This window comes from Ischnura elegans, chromosome 1 (genome assembly GCF_921293095.1).
Source record: "Ischnura elegans chromosome 1, ioIscEleg1.1, whole genome shotgun sequence".
In the NCBI taxonomy this organism is placed as follows: domain Eukaryota; kingdom Metazoa; phylum Arthropoda; class Insecta; order Odonata; family Coenagrionidae; genus Ischnura; species Ischnura elegans.
Genome location: NC_060246.1, coordinates 17,397,704 through 17,422,418, shown reverse-complemented (window position 1 = coordinate 17,422,418; position 24,715 = coordinate 17,397,704). Strand labels below are relative to the sequence as shown.

General features: G+C 38.9%; 1 protein-coding gene and 1 long non-coding RNA gene across 2 annotated transcripts; both read right to left on the bottom strand.

The window, feature by feature from the left end:
* Window positions 1–4,587: 4,587 nt before the first annotated feature.
* On the bottom strand, window positions 4,588–7,375 carry LOC124154617. Its single transcript, XM_046528461.1, has 4 exons — window positions 7,031–7,375; window positions 6,871–6,954; window positions 6,028–6,768; window positions 4,588–4,595 (listed from the first exon to the last, which is right to left on the bottom strand). Exons 1-4 carry the CDS (start codon window positions 7,089–7,091, stop codon window positions 4,588–4,590), a joined length of 894 nt encoding a protein of 297 aa, XP_046384417.1. The 5' UTR covers window positions 7,092–7,375.
* Window positions 7,376–16,667: 9,292 nt separating this feature from the next.
* LOC124156369 lies at window positions 16,668–24,319 on the bottom strand. Its single transcript, XR_006864307.1, has 3 exons — window positions 23,809–24,319; window positions 17,114–17,252; window positions 16,668–16,827 (listed from the first exon to the last, which is right to left on the bottom strand). It is a non-coding gene; the product is annotated as an uncharacterized LOC124156369 (long non-coding RNA).
* Window positions 24,320–24,715: the final 396 nt, after the last annotated feature.

Sequence of the window (24,715 nt, the reverse complement as noted above, 5' to 3'; positions counted from 1 at the left end):
CAGGAAACACGTTTTAAGGACACGGACAAGGGATTTTTAAAACCTTTTAACGCTTTTAGATTGGACGATACCAGCGGCCAACGAGCCCATGGTGGAGTTTCGGTTTTTGTCTGGGAGGCTCTTTACACCTCCCGAATAAATCTTAACACACCGTTCCAAGCGGTAGCGGTGACGGTGCACGCTCCCGAGGCGATAACGGTGTGCAACGTTTACCTGCCGGAGGGTGCACCCGTCACCCGTTTTAATCTAGAATCATTTGTTCATCAGCTACCTCAGCCTTTTATTTTACTCGGAGATTTCAATGCTCACGATCGTCTATGGGGAAGCACCCCGGAACAGTGCAACCGTAGGGGACGTATTTTATCAAGTTCTTTTAGTGATTTTAACCTAATTTTGCTCAACAACGGCGAGAAAACCCGTTTTAACTCTTATAGCGGCGATTCTTCCTCCATTGACTTGGGTATTGTATCGACTAGTTTGGTCAATAAACTCAAACTCTCTGTGCATAAGGATCTTAGTGGGAGCGATCACTTTCCCCTTTTAATCAAAAGGGAGCAAAATTTAAACCCCGATTATATTAGACCAGGCTGTTGGATTGTCCGGAAAGCTGATTGGCATCTTTTTAACTCAAATTTTAAATACGTGTGGGATAAAAACAACGACTGTGTAACAAACGTAAATCTTTTGACATCCAGCATCATTCAAGCCGCCGAAATTAGCATACCACGATCTCGAAGCATCCTTCCAAGAAATGCTGTGCCATGGTGGAATGAAACCTGCGTAGAAGCCATTAAAAAACGCAAGAAAGCTCTCCGAATTTTCAACAAGTATCCTACAGCAAATAATCTCTCCGCTTTTCGGCGACTAAGAGCGAAAGCGCGTCAGGTAATAAAGGACGCAAAGAGGATTTCTTGGATGAATTTTGTCTCCGGTGTCAACCACAGGACTCCACTTGCACAGGTATGGCGTAAGGTGAGGAGCATATCGGGTAGCAGCCAGCATCTAGGTATATCCTTCCTAGAAGTCGAAGGAAAGGTTATCACTTCTCCAGCTGCGATAGGGAACGTATTCGCCCAATTACTCGCCAAAGTGAGCAGCGACGAATGCTATGAACCTTCTTTTGCGATCCTCAAGAAAAGGCTCGAGAACGTCCCTATATCCTTTATGGAGCCTAAAACAACGGCAGACTACAATATGCCATTTACCATTTGGGAGCTGAAATCTGCCATCCATGACTCCCACGACACGTCCCCAGGACCCGACGGGATCCACAATGCCTTCCTCCGAAATCTATCGGAATCGGCGTTGCTGGAAGTCCTTGACTCTTTTAATCAGCTCTGGGCCAATGGGGATTTTCCTCCGTCCTGGCGGGAGTCCGTCATTGTTCCCATCCCAAAACATGGAAAAGACCGAGCTGATCCGAATTCTTACCGGCCGATTTCTCTCACCAGCTGCCTGTGCAAGTTAATGGAGCGAATGGTAAATCGACGTCTCATTTGGTGGCTGGAGCGTCGAAAACTCCTCTCTAGGATACAATGCGGATTCAGACGGAACCGTTCCACAATGGACCACTTGGTTAGAATTGAAAATTTCATCCAAGAAGCCTTCCTTCTCCGCCAACACGTAGTCGGTGTATTTTTCGACTTAGAGAAGGCTTACGACCGGGTCTGGCGACGTAAGATTCTACGCGTATTACGCGAGTGGGGCTTTAGAGGCTGTTTGCCCATTTTTATACAAAAATTTTTAACCAACCGTGTTTTTAAAGTAAGGACGGGACAGTTGTTGTCAAATTTTTACCCTCTTGACAACGGAGTTCCCCAAGGCTCCGTTCTGAGCGTGACGTTGTTCGCTATTGCGATCAACGACATAGCTCACTGCATCAAGGAGCCAGTGTTAGGGTCACTGTTTGTGGATGATCTCGCGATTTTCTGCAGATCATCTAGGGTCGTGAATGCATCGCGTATGGCGCAACTCACCATCAATAAACTTCACAAATGGACCCAAAATAACGGCTTCCTTTTCTCTTTGGAGAAAACAAAGTGCGTTCACTTTTCTCGCACTCGGGGCGTCCATGTAAATCCCACGTTACACCTAGGTGGTAGAAACCTCCCATTTGTGGAATCAGTCCGTTTTCTGGGGATGACCCTCGACCGCAAACTCAACTGGAAGGAGCACATTAATTCTGTCAAGGTAAACTGTTTGAAGTCTTTGAACATTTTAAAGTTTTTAAGCCACGCATCTTGGGGAGCAGACCGCACCACCTTAATTTTACTTTTTCCGCACACTGGTGCGGTCGAAATTAGACTACGGCTCATTCGTGTATGCGTCCGCTTGCGAGACGTATTTGAAAGCACTTAATTCAGTGCACAACGCAGGTCTGCGACTATGCACTGGGGCGTTTAGGACCAGCCCGATTCCCAGTATATATACCGACGCAGGCGAGCCTCCTCTATGCTACCGAAGGACCTGGCTTCTTTGTAGCTACGTTTCCAAAATTTTATCAATGACGAGTCACCCATGTTATAGTTTACTTTTTAAACCCCGTTTTATTAATGTTTTTAACCGAAGGACTAAAGCAACCAGACCAGTAAGCGTTCGTTTTAACGATTTTATTCGCGGATGCGAATTCACGCTACCTGAAGTGCATCCTGTTTCATTCTCGGAACACCCCCCTTGGATCACTCCCACTCCGGTGGTGAATATTCTTTCACGATCTCGACCGAAGTCTTCCACAACTCCCTCGGAGTACCAGCGTTTGTTTGCCATGTTCCGATGGAATCACCCCAACCTTACCCCCGTTTACACTGACGGTTCGAAAGATAACTCTGCTTGTGCATGTGCAGTGGTCTCCCCTATCCACGGGAACATCAGAGCAAAGCTTCACCCGATGTGCAGTGTGTACACGGCGGAGCTTTATGCCATAAGGACAGCTCTAGAAGCCCTAGATGACCACGGCGGCTCCTTTGTGATATGCACTGACTCCAGGAGCTCGCTACAAGCCATCTCTGGCTTCTCACCCGTGCACCCGATCGTGCAAGAAATACACTCTCTCCTGCTGACCCTTTCGAGAAAGGGTTTGAATATCCATTTTCTGTGGGTACCTGGACATGAGGGGATAGCCGGGAATGAGATAGCAGACGCTATGGCCAAGGAAGCTCTGAATAACGAAGTTCTAGTCTCAACGCTGGTTCCCCACGAGGACTTACGAGCATCTCTAAGAAACGTGGTATTTGGAAAATGGAGGGAGTCATGGAGGATTCTAAATAATAACAAGCTCCGTGGCATCAAGGACACGGTAGCAGCGTGGCCCTCCTCAGCTCGTAGTAATCGGAGAGAGGAAGTAGTACTTACACGATTGAGGATAGGGCACAGCCCCCTGACCCATGCGTATCTCTTTACTGAAGAGAAGGAACCTCCCCAATGTGGGGATTGTAAATGTCCATTAAGTATTAGACACATCATGCTAGATTGTGTTAAGTACCGCGAAGCGCGAAGGCGAAATAATCTAGGGGGAGACCTAAAAACCCTTTTAGGAGACCACCCTACCAACTTAATCTGTACATTTCGGTTTCTCAGAGAAATAAACATTTTTAATAAAGTCTAATTATGTACACTTTCAACGAAGACATCAGATGCATTAGATTACTTTATACATAACAATTGTAATTAAATAGCACAGTAGTGGTGCAAAATGACCTTGCCGTCGACGCACCCTAAATCCAAACACTACTACTACTCCATTAAGTATTAGACACATCATGCTAGATTGTGTTAAGTACCGCGAAGCGCGAAGACGAAATAATCTAGGGGGAGACCTAAAAACCCTTTTAGGAGACCACCCTACCAACTTAATCTGTACATTTCGGTTTCTCAGAGAAATAAACATTTTTAATAAAGTCTAATTATGTACACTTTCAACGAAGACATCAGATGCAGTAGATTACTTTATACATAACTTTTGTAATTAAATCACACAGTAGTGGTGCAAAATGACCTTGCCGTCGACGCACCCTAAATCCAAATACTACTACTACTACTAGCTAAGCGTTGACTCTCCCTCTGGCAGTTTTAAATTAATTTATCTATTTATTTATTTAATTTTTATCAATTTTTAATGGCTTTTATCATACAGTGGAACTGTAACGGTTTTTATCGGCATAAGGAGGAGCTAGACATTTTAATCAGAGATTTTAACCCGTCCTGTATATGTTTGCAGGAAACACATTTTAACACATTCCATGCGGCCAAAAAAATCTTGGGTGTTCCGGGTGACGGAATTTTTTTATTTTAATTTCCAATAGATTTCGGTTTAAAATGATTACCTTGATATCTAAAGTTGCCGATAACATACGGGAAATATTTATTTTTAAACTTTTTTTTCGAGACATCTTAAGATGTCGTCCGCCATGGCGAAACAATGAACGTATGCAACCGGCAATACACCAATACCCGCAAATTCTATTTTTGAAATTGCAACAAACCCCTTCTAATTCTAAAGTTCATTTCAATTTTAGTTGCTAACATTAAATAATAATAAGTACTGGATATAATTTTGACAGTAAAACTGCAATATTTTGTGAAGTATTTTTAGCTTCCTGCATATCGAAAACAAAACAAATGATTAGAAACACTGCAATGGTCCGGGCAATGGTCTATTGGGTTCTCTACAGCAAACTTACATTTTTTCCGCACATTTGGCAATTCACAGTATAGAACCCGATTGGCTAGGTCCTTCCAAAGTAATACGCCGAGGAAGCCTTAGCTAGGAAGCAATATAAGTCGATGAAGAAGAATACACATTTTTCTTCATTTTTTTTATTCCAAAAATTTGCTGTAAGCTTTCTCTGCATGACTAATACAATGCTTTTTTTGAAAGTAAACCATTACTATTATACATATTTAATGTTTTATTTTAGTTTAAAGTAAAATACATTGTTGTAAAAATAAATATAGCACTTATCAAAAAATAGTATACAAAATAAAGAGTTACTTTTTCATTACACTTAAAAATACATATTCAATATTTCTCTGGCATCTTCCCATGATATTCAATGAAACAGGGACGGAGACATAATCCGGGCTCATCCGGACAATCTGGGCAGAAAGTGGTGACGGTCTTCCTGACTCCTTTGGTGTGACAAACGCGGCATCGCTTTTGTTTCCGTCTATTCCCCCCGTCGGCAGGAAAGAAATCGGGAAAATGAGATTCTGTGGGCTTGGGTGTGGATGGACGTGAGGTAGGGCCTGTTTGTGCTCCTACCAGGGATCGTATTAGCTCTATGCGGAACTCGTACAGCGTTTTTTTGTGTCCACTGTATTTTTGATACAATAAGTAACTATTTATAATGATCAACTGAAAGATGTGTATTCCTAATTTCTTATACCACTTGACCGATTTATGCTCACAGGGGTAATATGCTAGCATTTGGTCGCCGTGATCAATGCCTCTCATAAATTTGTTATACATAACTATCGCCTCCGGTTTTAATTTCAATATTCCTTTTCTGTTCGGGACCTCAAGCAACTGGCTCCCATACTCGGAGGTGATGACCAAAACGTCTCGTTTGTCCCTCCATTTCAAGACGCAGATGCCATCATGACTCCACTGCTTTACTATTTCACCCTTCTTAATTTTTTGGGACACAATTTCCTTGGGATTCCCTGCTCTGTTTACCCGCAATGTGCCTGTGCAATATATTTCCTTTCCCAGAAGTTCTCTAGACAATTGCACACTGTTGTAGTAATTATCTAAATAAACAGAATGGCCAAAACCCTCTCGGCCCTGAAGTAGTTTATGTACTACATTTCTTACGTGCCCCTGCCCTCCTACTTCCTTGTCTGCAGACCCAGTGTATACCAGCATTCGAATTACTATTCCGGATGATTCCGTTAACAAATAAATTTTAATGCCATATTTATGACGTTTTCCTTTCATGTACTGTCGAAAAATCAGACGGCCTCTCCATAAAACCATTGATTCATCCAACGATAAATCTTTAGCGGGTGAATAAATGGCATGCATTCTACCTTGAAAATGATTAATCAATGGCCTGATTTTGAACGATTTGTCTTCTGGTAGAGGCTCATTTTCCGTAGGATTTGCAGCGAAATGAAGCTTTTGCAAAATGCCAAGAAACCTCTCCCGAGGCATGTACCGTGAAAAGCACGTTAAATTGAATAAATCGTCCTTTTTCCAATAATCCTGGATTCTATTAAGCCTAATCGTTCCCATGTGGAACAATAACCCAAGGAACTTTTGAAATTCGTCTCTCGACATATGTTTCCAGTCGGCTATTCTGGAATGTGGCGATACATTTGCCGATTGAAGGGTCTCAGCCTGCCTGTTGGTTTCTGAAACCAAGAGGTCGTAAAATGCCTCATTGGCTATGAGGTCAAAATAATTGCGTGGGTGATTGCCAGCAGGGGATTCCTTCAACCCGGGACAACCAGCAAATGGCATCCGTGTGATAGCAGGCTGCTCATTTTTCCACATTTCACAAAATCTATCGGTACCTGAGGGGTTTGGTGCCATGGTTTCAATGATGGTATCAGTTGCAGAAATATTGGTCCTGTCACGCTCAGAATCTCCAAGGTCCTCGTCCTCGCTCTCATCTTCGCTGTCGCTGATTTCAGGGTGGAAGTCTTCCGCGCTTTCCTCCCATAAATCCTCATCTTCTCCCGAAGAATCTGTCTCAGATAGTAGCCTCCTCAAGTCGTCTTCGGTCAATCTCTGTGTTAGGGCTCGCGAAGGATCATTCTTTGAACATCCTAGTTATTGATTACAAAAATTATTTAATTATTGCAAAAAATAAAAAGATGTTTTAAATTGAATAAATTTTCCAAACTGCACCCGCAGATACTGAAACTCACCGGAGACAGATGGTCCTGTTTCTGCTTCAGTTTTCTTGCCATTTTCATCTTCTTCCAACTTTCTCTTTCTCCTATTTCCTGCTCCTTATTATACGAATATAAATACATTATTAAGATATTTATCCTACTGAACATGAAAGAATGAGTGTTGAACACTTACCAGAATTGAGTACGGTTGTGGTGGTATCTTCTGAATGGGAGATATATTTCTTCCTGTGCATTTCGAACGCCTACAGTCGAAAACGCAATATATCTCACGGCAGCACGTATGTAAGCTGAACTCTTGAGCTGAGGTGCAGAATCAGAATGCCGTGTGGTAGGACAGAGCACCATTCGCGACTAACATTTGAAGGAAGCATGCGTGGAGTGATGGTAGTAATGAAACAATGTTTCAACCTCCGGGAGTAAGCCCCTGAACAGAGAATTTTCCAGACAATTTGTAAAATGGACTCTTCATTCGAATGGACGGAAGGGGACAGGTGAGCGAGGTATAAGAAACAATGTAAGACCTCCTGTGTAGGAAGCTCAAATTATCATGTGCTGCTAGCGTTTTATAAACACCGGGTCGGTAATTGTGTGCTGCATTGGAGCGGAGGAGCGAGGATATGTAGCAATTTTGGAGCGAGGAAAAAAACTCACCATGAAACTTATATTGACCAAGTGAAACACCTATGAGTTCCTCCCTGCCCGTCGTTATATCAATACACAAATTTTACGCAATGATAACAAAGAAATAAGAAAAAAATATATGAGGTGACGAAGAGCATGACCCAAAATTTTGAAAAATTGCGAAAAAAAAACAAAGATAAGATGTAGTGGATATATAAGAATTCAGAAACGGACAATACCATTGAAAAGAAGGAATCTTAATTTACTTAATTGCGTCGAAAAAAGACATTCTGGAATAAAACCGGGCGCGAAAAAAAATAATGAAACGATGTACTACTGATGACATCTTATGATGTCACCCGCCACCCAGTGAAGACATTCGTGACATCTTATGATGCCACCCGCATGGAACGTGTTAAGGACACGGACAAGGGATATTTAAAACATTTTAACGCTTTTAGATTGGACGATACCAGCGGCCAACGAGCCCATGGTGGAGTGGCGGTTTTTGTTCGGGAGGCACTTTACACCTCCAGAATAAATCTTAACACACCGTTCCAAGCGGTAGCGGTGACGGTGCACGCTCCCGAGGCGATAACGGTGTGCAACGTTTACCTGCCGGAGGGTGCACCCGTCACACGTTTTAATCTAGAATCCCTTGTTCACCAGCTACCTCAGCCTTTTATTTTACTCGGAGATTTTAATGCTCACGATCGGCTATGGGGAAGCACCCCGGGACAGCGCAACCGCAGGGGACGTATTTTATCAAGTTTTATTAGTGATTTTAACCTATTTGTACTCAATAACGGCGAGAAAACCCGTTTTAACTCTTTTAGCGGCGATTTCTCCTCCATTGACTTGTGTATTTTATCGACCAGTTTGGTCAACAAAATTTCATTTCGCCTTCACGACGACCTTAGTGGAAGCGACCATTTCCCTATTTTACTCTCCAAGGACCGAAATTTTAACCCTGATTTTATCAGACCGGGCAGCTGGGTTATCCAGAAAGCCGACTGGTATAGTTTTAAAGAAAATTTTAAGTATATATGTGATGAAAACCGCGATAGCGTCTCCAATGTCAAATGTTTAACGGCAGCTATCATCAACGCGGCGGACATAAGTGTGCCACGGTCTCGGGGCATTACGTCGAGGCCTGCCGTTCCATGGTGGAACGATGAATGCGCCAAGGCTATCCGTCTTCGTAAGAAAGCGTTGAGAATTTTCAACAAGTATCCCACGGCCAATAACCTGTCCGCTTTCCGACGCCTAAGAGCGAAAGCCCGCCAAGTTGTGAAAGAGGCAAAGAAGAACTCTAGGATGAAATACGTCTCTAGTATTAATATTAGGACACCACTAGATCAGGTATGGCGTAAAGTGAAGCAAATTTCGGGTAGCCGTCAGCAATGTGGGGTCTCCTACTTGAAAGTCAACGGAACCACCATAACTTCACTCCCTGTCATCGGCGACATCTTCGGCCAGCTACTCACCAAAACAAGCAGCGACGAAAGCTACGACCCATCTTTTCGCTCTTTCAAGCGGCGCCTAGAAGCCATCCCTATTTGTTTTAAGGAGACGTGCATGACGGCAGATTACAACGTTCCGTTTTCTATGTGGGAGTTGCGTTCTGCCATCCACGAATCACATGATACCTCTCCAGGACCAGACGAAATCCACAATGGCTTTCTTCGTAACCTCCCGGAATCCGCGTTGCTGGAAGTCCTGCGAACCTATAGTCAACTTTGGGTAGCAGGCACTTTTCCTTCATCCTGGCGGGAGAGTGTCATCATCCCCATACCCAAGCATGGGAAAGATAGGACTGACCCAAATTCTTACCGTCCGATCTCACTCACCAGCTGCTTATGCAAGCTCATGGAGAGAATGGTTAATCGGAGGCTCATTTGGTGGTTGGAACGCCGAAACCTTCTCTGCAATATTCAAAGTGGATTTAGAAGGGGCCGCTCCACCTTGGACCACTTGGTGAGGATCGAGAATTATATCCAAGAAGCCTTCATCCTCCGCCAACACGTGGTTGGGGTTTTCTTCGACATAGAGAAGGCCTACGATCGGGTTTGGCGCAGAAAAATCTTACGCACTCTGCATGATTGGGGTTTTAGGGGTAACTTACCAACTTTTATTCAAAATTTTTTAACAAACCGTATTTTTAAAGTAAGGACGGGGCAGTTTCTAACGCGTCCCTACCCTCTCGACAACGGAGTCCCCCAGGGGTCCGTCTTGAGCGTGACGCTTTTCGCTATTGCGATCAACGACGTAGCTAAATACATCCAGACGCCGATAATGGCCACTCTATTCGTTGATGACCTGGCGATATTCTGCAGGTCATCTAGAGTGGCCAACATATCGAGATTGATCCAACTCACGTTGAACGAATTAGACCAATGGACCCATAGTAGCGGTTTTAGATTTTCAACTGAGAAAACCAAATGCGTTCACTTCCACCGTGTCAGAGGCGTCCACCTTCCTCCTACACTTCGTCTTAGCGGAAGAAATCTGCAGGCAAGTTGTTCTAAGTCTATAAATATTTTAAAGTTTTTGAGTCACATATCGTGGGGAGCAGACCGTACCACCCTACTCCTACTATATCGCACATTGGTGCGGTCTAGAATAGACTACGGCTCCTTTGTTTATGCATCTGCCCGCCCATCGTATCTACGAGCGTTAAATTCTTTGCACAACGCCGCGCTACGACTCTGCACTGGGGCCTTTCGAACCAGCCCAGTTCCAAGCATCCACTCTGACGCAGGAGAACCTCCCTTGTACTACCGTAGGACTTGGCTGCTTTGCAGTTACGTATCCAAAATTTTATCTATGACGAGTCACCCATGCTACGACATACTTTTTAAACCTCGGCTTTTAAATGTTTTTAATCGAAGGTTTAGGGCAACGAGACCTGTAAGTATTCGTTTTAATGATTTTATTCTCGGATGTGATTTTAAACTACCAGACGTATACCCTGTTGCGTACTCAACTTACGCACCTTGGTTGACTCCCACTCCTATGGTTAATACGTTTTTACTATCTCGGCCAAAATCCTCCACTACTCCCTTGGAATACCAACGTGAGTATTTTAACTTTCGGTGGAACCACCCCAATTTAATCCCCATTTACACGGACGGATCGAAATGTAACTCTGCCTGTGCATGTGCAGCGTTCTCTCCTCTACATGGAGCCATTAAGGCGAAGCTGCATCCGCTGTGCAGCATTTATACGGCGGAACTCTTCGCAATCAAAATGGCTTTGGAAGCCTTGAGTGACGAAAATGGCTCGTTTGTCATATGCACTGACTCCCGTAGCTCCTTACAATCCATTTCTGGCTTCTTACCCATGCATCCAGTTGTTCAACACATTCATGCCACGCTGCGGACTCTCATGAACAAGGGAATAAGTGTTTGCTTTCTTTGGGTTCCGGGACATGCGGGGATACGTGGAAACGAAAAAGCAGATTTGTTGGCCAAGGAAGCTCTTACTAACGAAGAGATTAAATCAACGCTAGTTCCGTACGAAGACCTAAGAGGGTCACTAAAAAATGTTGTACTTGAACAGTGGAGGGAGTCGTGGAGAACTTTGAATAACAATAAACTGCGAAGCATCAAACATACAACGTCAGCTTGGCCTTCTTCTACCAGGATCAATCGAAGGGAGGAAGTAGTTATCACTCGTTTGAGGATAGGGCACTGCCCTCTGACTCATGCCTTTCTTTTTACCGAAGAGAAGCAAGCTCCTCAATGTGACGAGTGTAGGTGCCCTTTAAGCATCCGACATATCTTGACAGAGTGCGACAAATACCGTGATGCGCGGACACGGTTCAATCTGGATGGTGACCTAGAATCTATTCTAGGAGACCACCCCACCAATCTAAGTAGTACAATTTTGTTTCTCAAGGAAATAGGTCTTTTCAACAAAATTTAAAAGCTTCCCTCTATTTTATGTTAAAAATTGCGTAGTAAAGATCCATTTATAATGAGTCTTGAATCAAACGATTGAGTAGTGGTGCAAAATGACCTTGCCGTCGACGCACCCTTTATCTCAAATCTACTACTACTACTATTGTATATATCCATGCATATTGAATTCTCAATAACCATATGTATTCATTTAAGTAACTTTTTCTCTAATAATATTCCATAGAAAAAGTAAGTATACATAACGCCAGGAATAATAGGGTAAAAATAATTGAGTGTTTCTGGGAAAGGTGACATTAACCCTTTCAGACCTGATTTATTTTTAACTATCTAAAAAAATATTTTTCAGCAGAAACTTCTTTCATATAAACTAAATAATGATTGTATGTAGTTTAAATAGTAAATGTACTGTTAATTGTTTAAATAATTTTATGTCCATTATAATGGACATTGGGACTATATGGTTGTATATGCCGGTTGTTCTTGAAGTTTTTGCCCCTTGATACTACTAGATGGCAGCACCCATTCCCATCAGGAATTATATAAATTACATGAAAATTTACTCAATATTTGGTCTAAGTTGCACATTTTTTACAACGTTAAATTTGACATGCTTACCTACCTGTTGAATCCTAGATTATGCTAAGAGTGGACTAATTTTTTGTGATAAAAATATGAATGAAATCTCTAAATTAAACAAGAGTTTTTATTTGACTCACTGTAAATACAGTATGCAATTGCATTTTATTTATAATTTAGAGTCACTGAATACAGACATTTTTCATCACAAAGTGCAGTAAATGTTAGGCATCTATCTATTATAATAAAGTAATTTTGCTTAAGTCAACAATTATTCTTTATATAAATCAACCAAGCTTCTAGTATTTCTACTTAGTGATTAACATGTGGTAGCTATGAAAGTTAGTTAGTGTATGTAATGATTAGGTGTGGAATTGCACAAAATAATTTCTGGCTATGCATAGTATGAACTTCTGCAAAATTAAGATAGAGGTGAATGCTTAACAGGCAATTAGTTCAAGACTTGATACTTCATAATGCTGAAGAAACCATGCATTACATGCAATGATACCCATACAGCACACAAGGTGGAATACACATGTATTGCGTCTGTAATACAGTCAAAATACACAAAGACCGGATGCTGTATTCAACTGTAATACAGCGGTAATTTCTGTGTATTTTAACTGTAAATATGCTTCAAATGTCCTCTAGTACACGTATAATACAGTGTAATACATGATGTACACTAGTGTATTTTTCCATGAAAATTACATGATATACAGTAGTGTATTTTTCCACGTAAATTACATGATGTACAGTGGTGTATTTTTCCACGTAAATTACATGATGTACCAAAATGTATATTTCCATGAAAGTTATATTGTTACCATTACATATACAAGCTGCCTTCAACCTCAGTAGTTCATGTAAGTGAACGTCTTTTCCTAACAAATTCACAAGGGATATGAGGTGCAATACTTACTAACCGATCAATACAAATAATTAAAGCATAGCTTGGAAGCTTAACATTTTTGTTGCCTCTCATAAAAGCTAATAATATCTTCCTCATGACCCCTAAACAAAGCAAATGCATGCAGTTAAGAGGAAAATCCGTAACCATCCTAATGCCAGGGATTGCTAGTAACGGGCTGTAACACAGCCACCTAGAGATAAGGCTTGTTCCCAAGTGTGTGTGGTGAGGCCAAGCATTAGATTAAACCTGGTTGCATTCCATGTACTTTCCTTGGATAGATAATTTCTTTCTAGCAGGGTAAAAGGTGTTCACTCAAGGTCCCAAATGGCTCTATTAATTAGGAGTAAATTCTTCTTTAATTGTTCACTGAATTAGACATTGCATAACAGATGGGCTATGAAAATCTTACCCTAGAGCCTGAGTAAATAAGATTTTTCAATGAAAATTGCCAGTGAATTATAAGATCATTGACACATCTGCTATTATTCCGCTCGAATTCATCAAAATGCAAGCCAAAATTTACATTAAGTCCAACCTCAGCTACTAAAACGTACCAGTCCCAGGCGCTTATGTATTTGAAATATTGTTTGGGATGAGCAAAAGTTTCAATGTCACTTCAGTAGATGCATCAATGTAATAAAAATTTGAAAGTCCTGCCAAACAACCACCATAAAAATATGTACAAAGAATATGATATCTCTTAAATCACATCTCAGCTCTTACCATGCATGAGGACATCACCACAATGAATTTTAGTGGCAGGAAATAAAAAAAAACAATTAAAATACAGATATTTTATATTTTCATTATTCAATCACAATAATAGCTGCAATCCTCTCTTGTTACCATGAAATACTTTGCTGAAACAAATACTGTCATTCTCTTTTGAACAAAAATTATTTTTAAGTGCATTGACAGAAGCCATATTAACTATCTTCAATAGTTTCTCCAACGAATGTCTATTGTCACATCATCCACTTAAAAAAAATCCACATCCACCATAGTTCTATACGTCACTTATACCACTGTCTTTCTGTCTTCTGAATGATAGTTTGGTAACTGAAGAAATGGCACCTTCCTCCAGTCTCGGCACCTTTAATTCAACACGACAGAGAATTATCTCCCCATCTTCTCGTGCAAGGCCACAGATTCTTTTCTGATATCACTCGATGTGAAGTGCAGCTCACACACCTAAAATTAATAAATAAGAAAATACCAAGTAAAGTACTTTGTCATTTCATTTTCAATTTAAGGCATTTCTGAATGAGAAATATATCTAATGACTTGGCTGGTAAATACAGGAGGTAACTACATACCCTCAGCATTGCTTTCCATGCAACTTATTAAGTGAGTATCGCTGGTCTTGCGAAATGATACATAAGCTCAAATTAATTCGAAAGCATGAAAACCTTAAAAGGTATGTGCTTTCCCCCGTAATATACGGTACTACGCCAAAAAATACAATCATACAATACGCCAAAAATACAAATGACTCAGGAAGCTTCATCGAAAATACCCTAGTATATAACTTAGGGCGTAAATAATTCAAACAGCTCTAAGTTAATTAAGTATTTTTAACTGAGTACTGAGTTTCAGACGCATAACACACCAAAGGGCAAGCTAAGAAATAGTATTCGATACCATAAACTTGGCTGCTAAATTATAATTTCCAGTAACTCCTTCAACCACACGTTTACTGAACGAAATAATACAAAAAACAACTAAAATAAAAGAATTTTCAGTCGAATTGCCGCTACAATATTTTAAATCGCCACTTTTAGCATTGGAGACACTCATCAACATCCCCAAGCAACATCTAGCTAGAAATTACATCCAAATAATTACAGCGTGGAAGGGTACATACCTTACTGTTTTTCGTGGAGGTGAAATTGTCTCTTCTGATCGCCCGAATCCACTTGATCTCCAACTCAAGATATTTTGGAAAGCTAAAAACTTAAACTTTGGGTCCACTCCTGAAGTTTTCTTCGCACCCCGGCACTGAACACGTGAAAGGCGTTTTTAACAAAAATGTCTCACAAACACACGTTTCTTAAGCCCAGCGAATGAAATTCAAGAATAAAGGAAAATTCACTATCCTCAAAAACTTCAATTTTCAACAACTTACACCACAAAAATCCCTAAAAAGTGGTGAAAAGTAACGTAAATTCACTCGTAAACAACGTAGGAGTTTCAAGGATATCACTATTTCGCTCAAAGATGATCTTATGAGTGGACTCATTAAAACCGATAATGAGCAACTAGGCAATTATTAGTTTTCAGAGTGAATATTAATCCACAAATATAATTTTCCTTGGCATTGTACTCTCCTATATGTTACATTAATATTTTTGGCCGCTAATATGAACTCACAGGTTTATGCATTATACCGGTAGGGATACACCAATATACATAATGTAAATCCCTACTTATAATAACGCTGTAATACAGCAATAATACGTAACAAAATACATTATGTATAGTATACATCAATTTCCTTAGTAAATACATTATGTACGCGAGTTCCTGTGCTGTGTGGGTATGGCCACAAAAAAGTTCGTAGTTATGCAAGCAGACAATAAATTTTTAGTATAGACCATTGATAGCTAGTTATTTTAAACATGCAATGATCATAATAGGTATCACTCAAAGGGATCCAAGTAAAAAAATAAGAAGCACCATAAAGAATGCAAATAACAATGGCGACTTATGCATTTAACACAAGTATACACTAAAGGTAAAATTATCTTTCAATTAGCAAGTCTTACTTTCCTCTATAATTATAATACCTTGAGTATGCACGACAGGATAGAGAAATACGTCACAAGAAATGACAGCACTTTTTGGGAAGGCTACATTAAGTATAAGATTTTGTGATGAAGAGCTATTCACATCACAAGAACATTGGATTGCACTTGATCACACATGCAGAGAAACACCTTCATATTCTAAACAGCCCAGTTCCATTTTATTTTTTTTTATTGTTGAAGGTATTCCAATAGTGAAGATGGGTTCAAATTGAGACTTTTTACATATCATCCTGATCAACCCTATTCCACATTAGACATCTCTATTAAAGTTTAGTGACACCATTTTCCTATAACAATCTGAGTGTAATCGATGGAACAGAATTGTGAAGTACACCAACTCAATAATTATTGACCCTATACCTTATGTGTAGAAATTCTAGTTAAAAATATATAGCTAGAGCCTAAAGTATATCCTACTCATTTGTTTACTTTATGCATGGGATATAGATAATTTTTGATTGAACACTAAGCCTTGTAAAATATAAACATATACTGCAAACAACTTCAAATTATGATCCCACTGAATGGAATGATTCATGATATCAAATGCACTCTAACATGAGTGCAATAACAAAACAAATGAAAACCATGGATAGATAACAATAGTAGGATAATTAGTAAGGTAATCATCGCCAGAAATATTTAAATGAACAATATAAGTACTATTTGGACAAAAAAGTGCCAAAAAAACTATGTATATAGGCAGTAAAAAGTAAAATCAAAAGTGAACAATGAAAAAATTAACATTCAAGTAAAATGAGTGGCAATTAGCCTGTTTCTTATGTCCCGCCCTCGCTGATTCCCAAGTACATTTTGGTCAGGGACTACATCAACTCCTAATTCCTCCAACTCTACCATGTCTTCAGCATTTAGGGGCAAACCTTCTTCGACACACGTTGTGCAGTACAGCACAGCTATTGACAATTCTGCTCACTTTGTCCGGCAAATAGTGTAATACTCTGTTTCAAGAGGCATCTCCACCTGCTCTTTAATACCCCTATGCACCTTTCAACCGTGCTGCGTGCTCTCGTCAAGGAACGGTTGAAGTTGTCCTCTGGGGTGTTAGGAGCAAAATAACCTGGGACAGGTGTCATCAGCCAGGGGGCAACAGGGTATCCACTGTCACCTATAGAAATAATTACAGACCAAGTTAATTCTTGTGTCACTAACCTATAGTCGAAGAAATTAAAATCTTCTATTTTGAAAGTGTGATAATATTCCAAAGGGCATATCTGATGGTTTGAATCCAATATTGCTTTGTAAATATGATAACTATGATGTAATGAATAGTGCATATTATGTAACCACCGAGTAGGAATGTTTACCTCCAAATTACAAATAAAATAAAAAGATTAAGATACACCCATTCAAATCATGACTGAGAAACATGGAAAAATAGGCATGTCTATTACCCAAGAGCCACACATTGTACCGCTCATATGCTTGAGTTAGGGCTGGCTTTAAAGCAGAAAGAGATATGATGTAAGCATCATGAGTCGAGCCACAGTACCGAGAGTTGATGTTTGTTATTTTAAGGTCCATGTCACACACCTAGAAAAATAATTTCATGCATCTAAATTAGCATTTCAGGTATTGAACTTGATTGAGCCATAAGAAGAGTGAGACTTACAATTAAAAATATTACCAATTCCATTCAAATAATGAATTTCAGTAAGTTTTAATCAAGACCAAGGATAGTTTTTTTCTCGGCAAACATGGCCAGTTAATAGTAACACTATGACTATCTTTGAAAAATATATATAAGTAACTTGAAATTGCGAGGAAAATTAAACTGCTCACTACATATACATGTTGAAGCTGCCATAAAAACATAGTCTTACCACTTCCCCAGCAGCTGAGAAGGTTGTCTCAACGTTGTAGCAACGTTACAATGAGGAAACATACAAGTTGTCACAACGTTTCTTAAAATTGTCACAACGTTGCACAACGTTGTCTCAACGTTAAAGTTTCCAGGAAACAACGTTGTGACAACATTGTCTCAACGTTGTCACAACGTTCTGACAATATTGTCTTACCGTTGTCACAACGTTCTGACAATATTGTCTTACCGTTGTCACAACGTTGTTTCCTGGGAACTTCAACGTTCAGACAACGTTGTGCAACGTTGTGACAATTTTAAGAAACGTTGTGACAACTTGTATGTTTCCTCATTGTAACGTTGCTACAACGTTGAGACAACCTTCTCTGCTGCTGGGGTAGTTAATTTGTCCACCAAGTTGCTTACATGTTGAGGGCTATAGCCACGATAAAACCTATGTTTCCAATTTTGGAATGCTGAATGAGAATTGACCCAGACATGGTCCAAAATCAGCAGAAAAAACAATGGTAATATTTGGAGTAATTTCTCTAAAAATAGGTTGTATCGCATAATGGAAGAGTATAAGCAAATCATAAACATCAGTTGAATTCCTAATTCACATTCATATACTTTACATAGAAAAGTATTACAAATGCTAAGAAATTCATTAGTACATTCCAATATTTAAAGCAAGAAATGGTGACCACTTATTGTACATGAAAGATGGTATAGCTAAGAACGCCCTACATTCACACCATCTTTTCTAATTCACAAAAACTTTTCAAATAGTTTCAGAGTACAGAAATGACCTTAGGCTATAAGTATTTAAAAACAAGTTTGTCATACAAATGAAAACCTGAAATAGCTTTCCTCATTAAAAATTGCTCTTGAAAGAGTCAAAATAGTGATATTAATCAGTAAAAAGTAATAGCTCAATGTGTAGGTGTATGACTTCATCAAAGTTCAAGTCAAGTTGGAATAGGAACACTACCTTAAAAACAATTGCATGTGGCCATCAGCTATACAGAGATCACACTTGGACTATCCCAATTGTGTACTCGAGGAATAATGGATATTTTTATCCAATTCCAGAGGTTTACAAATGATATTTGTTTTCCCCTTTAGTAAGAAAGGACTAAACATTGATCTTGAGCGAAGTAGAATTGGAAAATGCTAGCATATGTAAAGCCTATAAATTTGAAATCATATGGCATCTACTCACATAAAAAGTGGTGCGTCTTTAACGTAGAAAGTAGGAATGAAAAAACTTATGAGGTGAATACAAAATTTAATAAAATTCTCTTGCTACAAATGAACTTGAATTACAGCAACATTACTTATCATGAGCTAGGAAACAGCTTTAATTAAAATAGGCACTTACTAGCTATTGCATGGTATAAATGAGGGAAGAAAGACTTTTCTTCCCTTCTGTTTGCCTTTTGTAGAATCCTTCCAAATCCCTCAAAAGGGTATCAACCGCTGAACCTTTTTGCTTGCTTCATCACCACCAAGATGAGTAGACTGTTAAAATTTGTATTAGCCAGATTTTAAATGCATTTTATTGTCATCCATTTTCACTAAGTGGTTTTTTTGAGTGTGTTTTCCACGCCAAACTCTTGTATAGAAACTAAATTAACTCTGTTTAATTCATTTTCATTTTCACATTATGCATATCACCATTCAGATCATTCTTTTCTATTGACCAAGTTTATAGTACAATAACCAGTTTTTAGCATTAGAGTAATGTCAAAGCAAAGAGTTTGAAACAAATGAAACTAATGCAATGTGGCCCAAAGATTTTTCTTTAGTTTTTCAAAGTTTAGGGTCATTCCATGTCAGTTCACCTAGGCCATGGCACCGACTCAGATTTTTATGAAATTTTTGTCGCTAGATACTACCACCTTTCATTACCCATGCAAAAAATATTTCCTCCCTCACTCTCATGGTTTGCAAGATATGAGGGGTCGAAGCTTGAGATGTTTGCTCAGACGTGGTGGTAGTGGGATTTAAATTCCAGTGTGCAGGGCACAAGGTAAAACTTCATAGCTCAGAAACCAAAAATAAACATTTGAATGAAATTTTGACCCATTGTGTATCCAAATACGTAGCTTCCTTAGTAATCCCTTTCATCCCCCCTGCATTGCAATGTTAGCCAAAATAATGTCCAAAATTGTTAATTAACCGATTTCTTTAGCTCAAAAACTTTTCTTCGTATTTTAAGAATAATCACGAAAAGGCAGACTAGTTAACTCATCCAATTCTTTTATGAGAGTGCCGGCTGCTAAATTTAAAGCCCTACTGGAAAATCCAGCCATTTTTTACTATATTCGTACATTTTTTAAAACATTAGCATCAAAAATATATTTATATCGATGTTCATTTCAATAAAAATGGACTTTTCTCTTCTTTATGAATGAGTTGAATAACCTTTATTGCTAATTTTTAAATATATAATTTAGCAATGAAACTTACTGTTTTTGAAAAATAAAAAAGTTGTAACATATGATGTACCACCATAGCATGCATAACAATTTTTTTAATACGCTCAATTTGAACTATTTAAAGCATGGAAATCATAAAAAAGCATTGTTCCAAGCAAAGCATTATAAAACCTGGATGACAAAAAAGGTCAATGCACCCTCAACGAACCCAAAGAATTTTCACACTAAGTGGCCTAAGATGAGGTTGCCGGTAGCTGCAGAGGACTTTTCGTCCTCAAGACATAAATTGAACTCTTTTTCCATCGAGCAGTTGATTTTTGAAAAACTGAACCCCTAAGCAGTAAACTGGAAAAGTACCACGGACGAAATATTACGGCTTCACGCATACAAAGCCAATTAAATGGAAAGACGTAATATTACGTCCATGGCAATCCTCAGAAGGATTAGCAGGACGTAATATTACGTCCATGGCACGCAAAGTGTTAATACTATGAAATAAAAATGGTGGTGTTTTGACTGCCACTGAGTATTTCAGGTTTTACTTTTTCTGCCTCAGTGAGGGGGATTTAGGACGTGTAATATAAGATAATAAGTATAAGTGTATCCATAGCTTTATGATGATTCATTTGAAATAATGGTCAGTAAATCTAAGACCAAACCAGAGCCACAATAGTGGACTTGTTCATATAATTTTATAAGAACAATTCTTGTCTTGTGGCAGGTGAGATGAAAAGAGCCCAAATGCCTTGGAAATGTTCTGTGAAATTATGCTCCTTTCCTGGAATTCACCTATTTTTCAAGAGTTTAGGTTATGGAAAAAATGGTATCGACTTACGTTTGACTCTTACTGTGCATTATAAGAGAAATGAAAATACTAACCTAAATAAAATTATCTAAATAATACGCTTCAATCAACTACACTTGGTTTGTCATTGCTAAAACAATGTGACGCTGAAGTTTTCATCTGAACTGATCCTCTTTGCTCCTATGGGTTCTGGAAGAATGTCTCTCCGATGAAAGAAGCTGACTTTGCACAGCACCAGTTCAGCCGGACTCATTTCACTTTTATGAGTGAAGTGTATTATTTAAATAATTTTATTTAAATTAGTGTAATCATTTACCCCACAATGCACAGTAATAGTCAAATGTTCTTGATACAATTTTTTTTTCAATAAAATAAATAAACTATAAGCAAATATCTCAAACGATGAGCCACCTCTGGGCAAACATTTCAAACTTCGAACCCTCATATCTTGCAAACTATGAGAGTGAGAAAGGAAACATTTTACAAAGGCCATTAAATAAGTGGTAGTAGCAGGCGACAAAAATTTCGTAAAAATCCGAGTCGGTGGGTGTAATTTCGAAAATTTCCTGGGTGAATTGACCCTTTACTAAATTCCAAAATTTTACTGTGCATTCTTATTGACATTCTTCACATTCAATGACTGCGTTGAAGTAGCGTACTGAGTTTATAAACTTAACTATTCTCAACAATTACGATTCACGGCGCCATGAGACGAAAACTGTCCTCTGATTAAAATTTCCAGCTAATAAGATATTGTCGTTGTGCTAAAAACAACGCCTCATTGTTTCGCATTATATATTTCTGTGAAAGCGCGCAGCCTACAGCCTGAAATTTCTACAATAGGCTACATTTTCTCCATTGTATAGATTCCGGCCTTATAGAATCGCGATTTCACAGTAAACATTAAATTTGATAAAAAGTAAGCTTTGGATTGTAGTGTAATTATAAGATCTGATTAGTTATTAAAGTTTAAACCCTAGTCTACCAGATATATGCGCAGGCAACACACATTTAAAAAATCCACTTGGTAAAAATAGTTCACAAAAATATGGAAGTATAAACTCTGCCTAATATGAATCAACACTAAAAAAATACTCACCCGTTCGGATGATACCCGTTCGAAGGATCTGGAAGGATTCCCCAAAAGTCAAACAAAACACCACCAATTCCGATGGCCATTGATTCGCAGCTCAATGCAAATGATTGCTACTCAATTGGGTTGAGAGTAAAACCAAGAATGAAAATTGATGCACGCAAGAAAGTAAACAAAGCCAATACATTATCATGCCGGCGGCCATCTTGTATCGATGGCACTTCGATAGATCGACAGTTGTAAAACATGGGCGGTAGTTTGAAAATCATATCAGAGGATATGAAATACGTGAGAAGGAAATCATGTCTAACATACCGCTTGCCACCAAAATTTACTCTCCTTGTTGAGATATTTCGCTGTGGCCATAGAAATATCTGACACCGATGAGGAGTGTTTATACTTTTCTTTGTACATCTACATCGTATTCATTGATGTGAAATCCTTTTAGTTTTTTTTAATTTTAAATGGGTTTATTAATTATGAGTGTTAATTATTTTCTATTGTCTATCATCTGTGAAGTTACATGTAGGATTATGGTTAATGAGTTTTCCCGTAAATAAATGTTTGCAGCAGGTATGATATGACAAATCTGCTATTAATGCGATATAGCATGTCCTCTGCAGGTGTGATGTTTAAGTCTATGGCTAGTATGAGTTCACATAGCTCGTAAGTTTTATTCAAGCTTGCATATAGCATTGAAGCCAGAATTAGTTTGTCACAGCAAGTTTGCTGCAAACTTGCCGCGACAAGGTTGGTCGTCACAAGCTGATGACAACCCTAGGACAAGTACAAGCGTTAGTCGCAAGTTTGAATGCTAACTGTGTCAGCGATCGTCCTAGGGACAGGGTAGGCCCGGGCCCACCCAAATTAGACAGAAACATTTAAGAATGGAAGTCCAAAGTTAAACTTCATTTTTGTTTTTTGCGTTCTTTGCCCCGATGATTTTCGGACTTAGTTTTTTGGCACCTTCGTTGAAAATATTCTAAATGGAATGGAATGACGAAAGTCAATGCATCCCCAAAAAAGCTGTTTAAAACGCGATTCATGGACTTAAGAACTTATTAAACCTTAGATTATGGAATGGGAAATCTAATAGGCAAATGAAAATTTTGCCCACAATGTTGCAAAGTAACGTTGCCATTAAACGTTGTCCAAACGTTGCGTCAACGTTAACATTACAGTGCAACATTTGTAACGTTGCTACAACGTTGAGGCAACCTTCTCTGCTGCTGGGGTTGTACATTCAAAGAGTGATATCTTAATGGTTAAAGTAATCTTTCTCTTTAAATACTGGGTGGTTATGAGAGGGTGCCACAACGGCAACGTGGGTACAATCAACCACACCAATAACCCCCAGAAATCCATATTTTTCATAAAATCTGAAATGAATTGATACTACTGCGAATGAGATTCATACAAAAATTATTTATCTCTTAATATGTAATTAGATTTTAAAGTACATATTCTGAATCACTTACTAACAGAAAAATATTGCAATAGCATAAGAGAAGACATGTAATACTACAAACAATATCACAGCATGTATAATATTAATAAATCTGGTAGGTTTTTATGCATATAATTCATGCTTGTTAGTTAAACGAAATCATTCACTTCACATTTCAATGCACTTTCCTTGATTGTGCTTGGCATTTTCCCTTCCTTTTTAATACAGATTTTGATGGGTTTTAATGTTTTAACTTACATTCTGCTGAAGGGTTACGAGAAATGGTTTTCATGGGTGGTCAATGACTTGGTTAGCGATATAGATCAAGCTTCACCCAACGATTAAATAGGTGGTCATTTATGGCATTGGTGACCTCATTTGTGACTCTAATGACCCTTGACAGTGACAATTACTTAGAACTCATCTAAAGAAGGGCATTATTACAAACATTCAAGAAAGAAAATGCTCTACTTAAACATATAGTATAAGTGAAATGCATTACCTCTGCCTTGTCCTAGCCACTGCATCATGACTTAGGTCAAGCTTCACCCAACGATTGAAGAGGTGGTCATTTATGCCACTGGTGACTTCATTAATGACCCTGCTGACCCTTGATCTAGACATTGCCGTTGTACAGTCTTGCGCAATACAAGACTGATATGAGCCAGTGGCATAAAACCGTAGGGCTGCCAACACCTTGAAATAAGTAAGCTATAAGTAATGGTGACTGAGGTTGACTTAAACAAAACTATTGTCCTTCGTTACATGACCTCAGAAGCAAGTGACTCTTCCCAATTTGCATTAATTCTGAAAAATGTATGGTGATTGATGAAAAACCACCTCATCACTAGGGCAGTGATTTTTAAAAACATACTTACCACAACACAACAAGAAGTGAAAATACGACTTACCGATCCCTTTAAAAATAAATACGCATAACATTTAAACAATTCATTTCATAACAATTAAAAATTCTACGAGAAAACAGATCTAAGAAGAAGCAGCTGGTCTATCAAAATCGTACTCATTGAACTATAATTGAAACATTGACAAAATGTAATATTAATATGTTTAGAGGCCAACTTTTTACAACTTAACTTTGACGATAAGCTTTAATAAGATGGACTATTCCAAGAATATTTCGGAGACCAAACATCACTAAATGTAATTCAGTGCACGTCCTCGGAAATTGCTGAACAACAACAGGAACCACGGTAAACTGAGCACAGATACTTTCGAGGATCGTGCCGTGTTTGTCAACACGTTCGGCGGTACATTCAAACGTGAAATTATGTGGTCTTAGAAAAAAACATAATTTTGCAGCACATAAATCACACGAGCAGCCATGAATGTAGTGAAATAATCATAATGGGTGTTGCAGATTTTTTTTGGTTTTCAATTGTGCGCCC

Excerpts from the sequence above, each read along its gene's own strand:
- LOC124154617 (XM_046528461.1), bottom strand. The coding sequence starts at position 7,091 with ATGCACAGGAAGAAATATATCTCCCATTCAGAAGATACCACCACAACC. Across the intron at positions 6,955-7,030 it reads CACAACCGTACTCAATTCTG|GAGCAGGAAATAGGAGAAAG; the intron begins GTAAGTGTTCAA and ends TCGTATAATAAG. Across the intron at positions 6,769-6,870 it reads AACAGGACCATCTGTCTCCG|GATGTTCAAAGAATGATCCT; the intron begins GTGAGTTTCAGT and ends ATCAATAACTAG.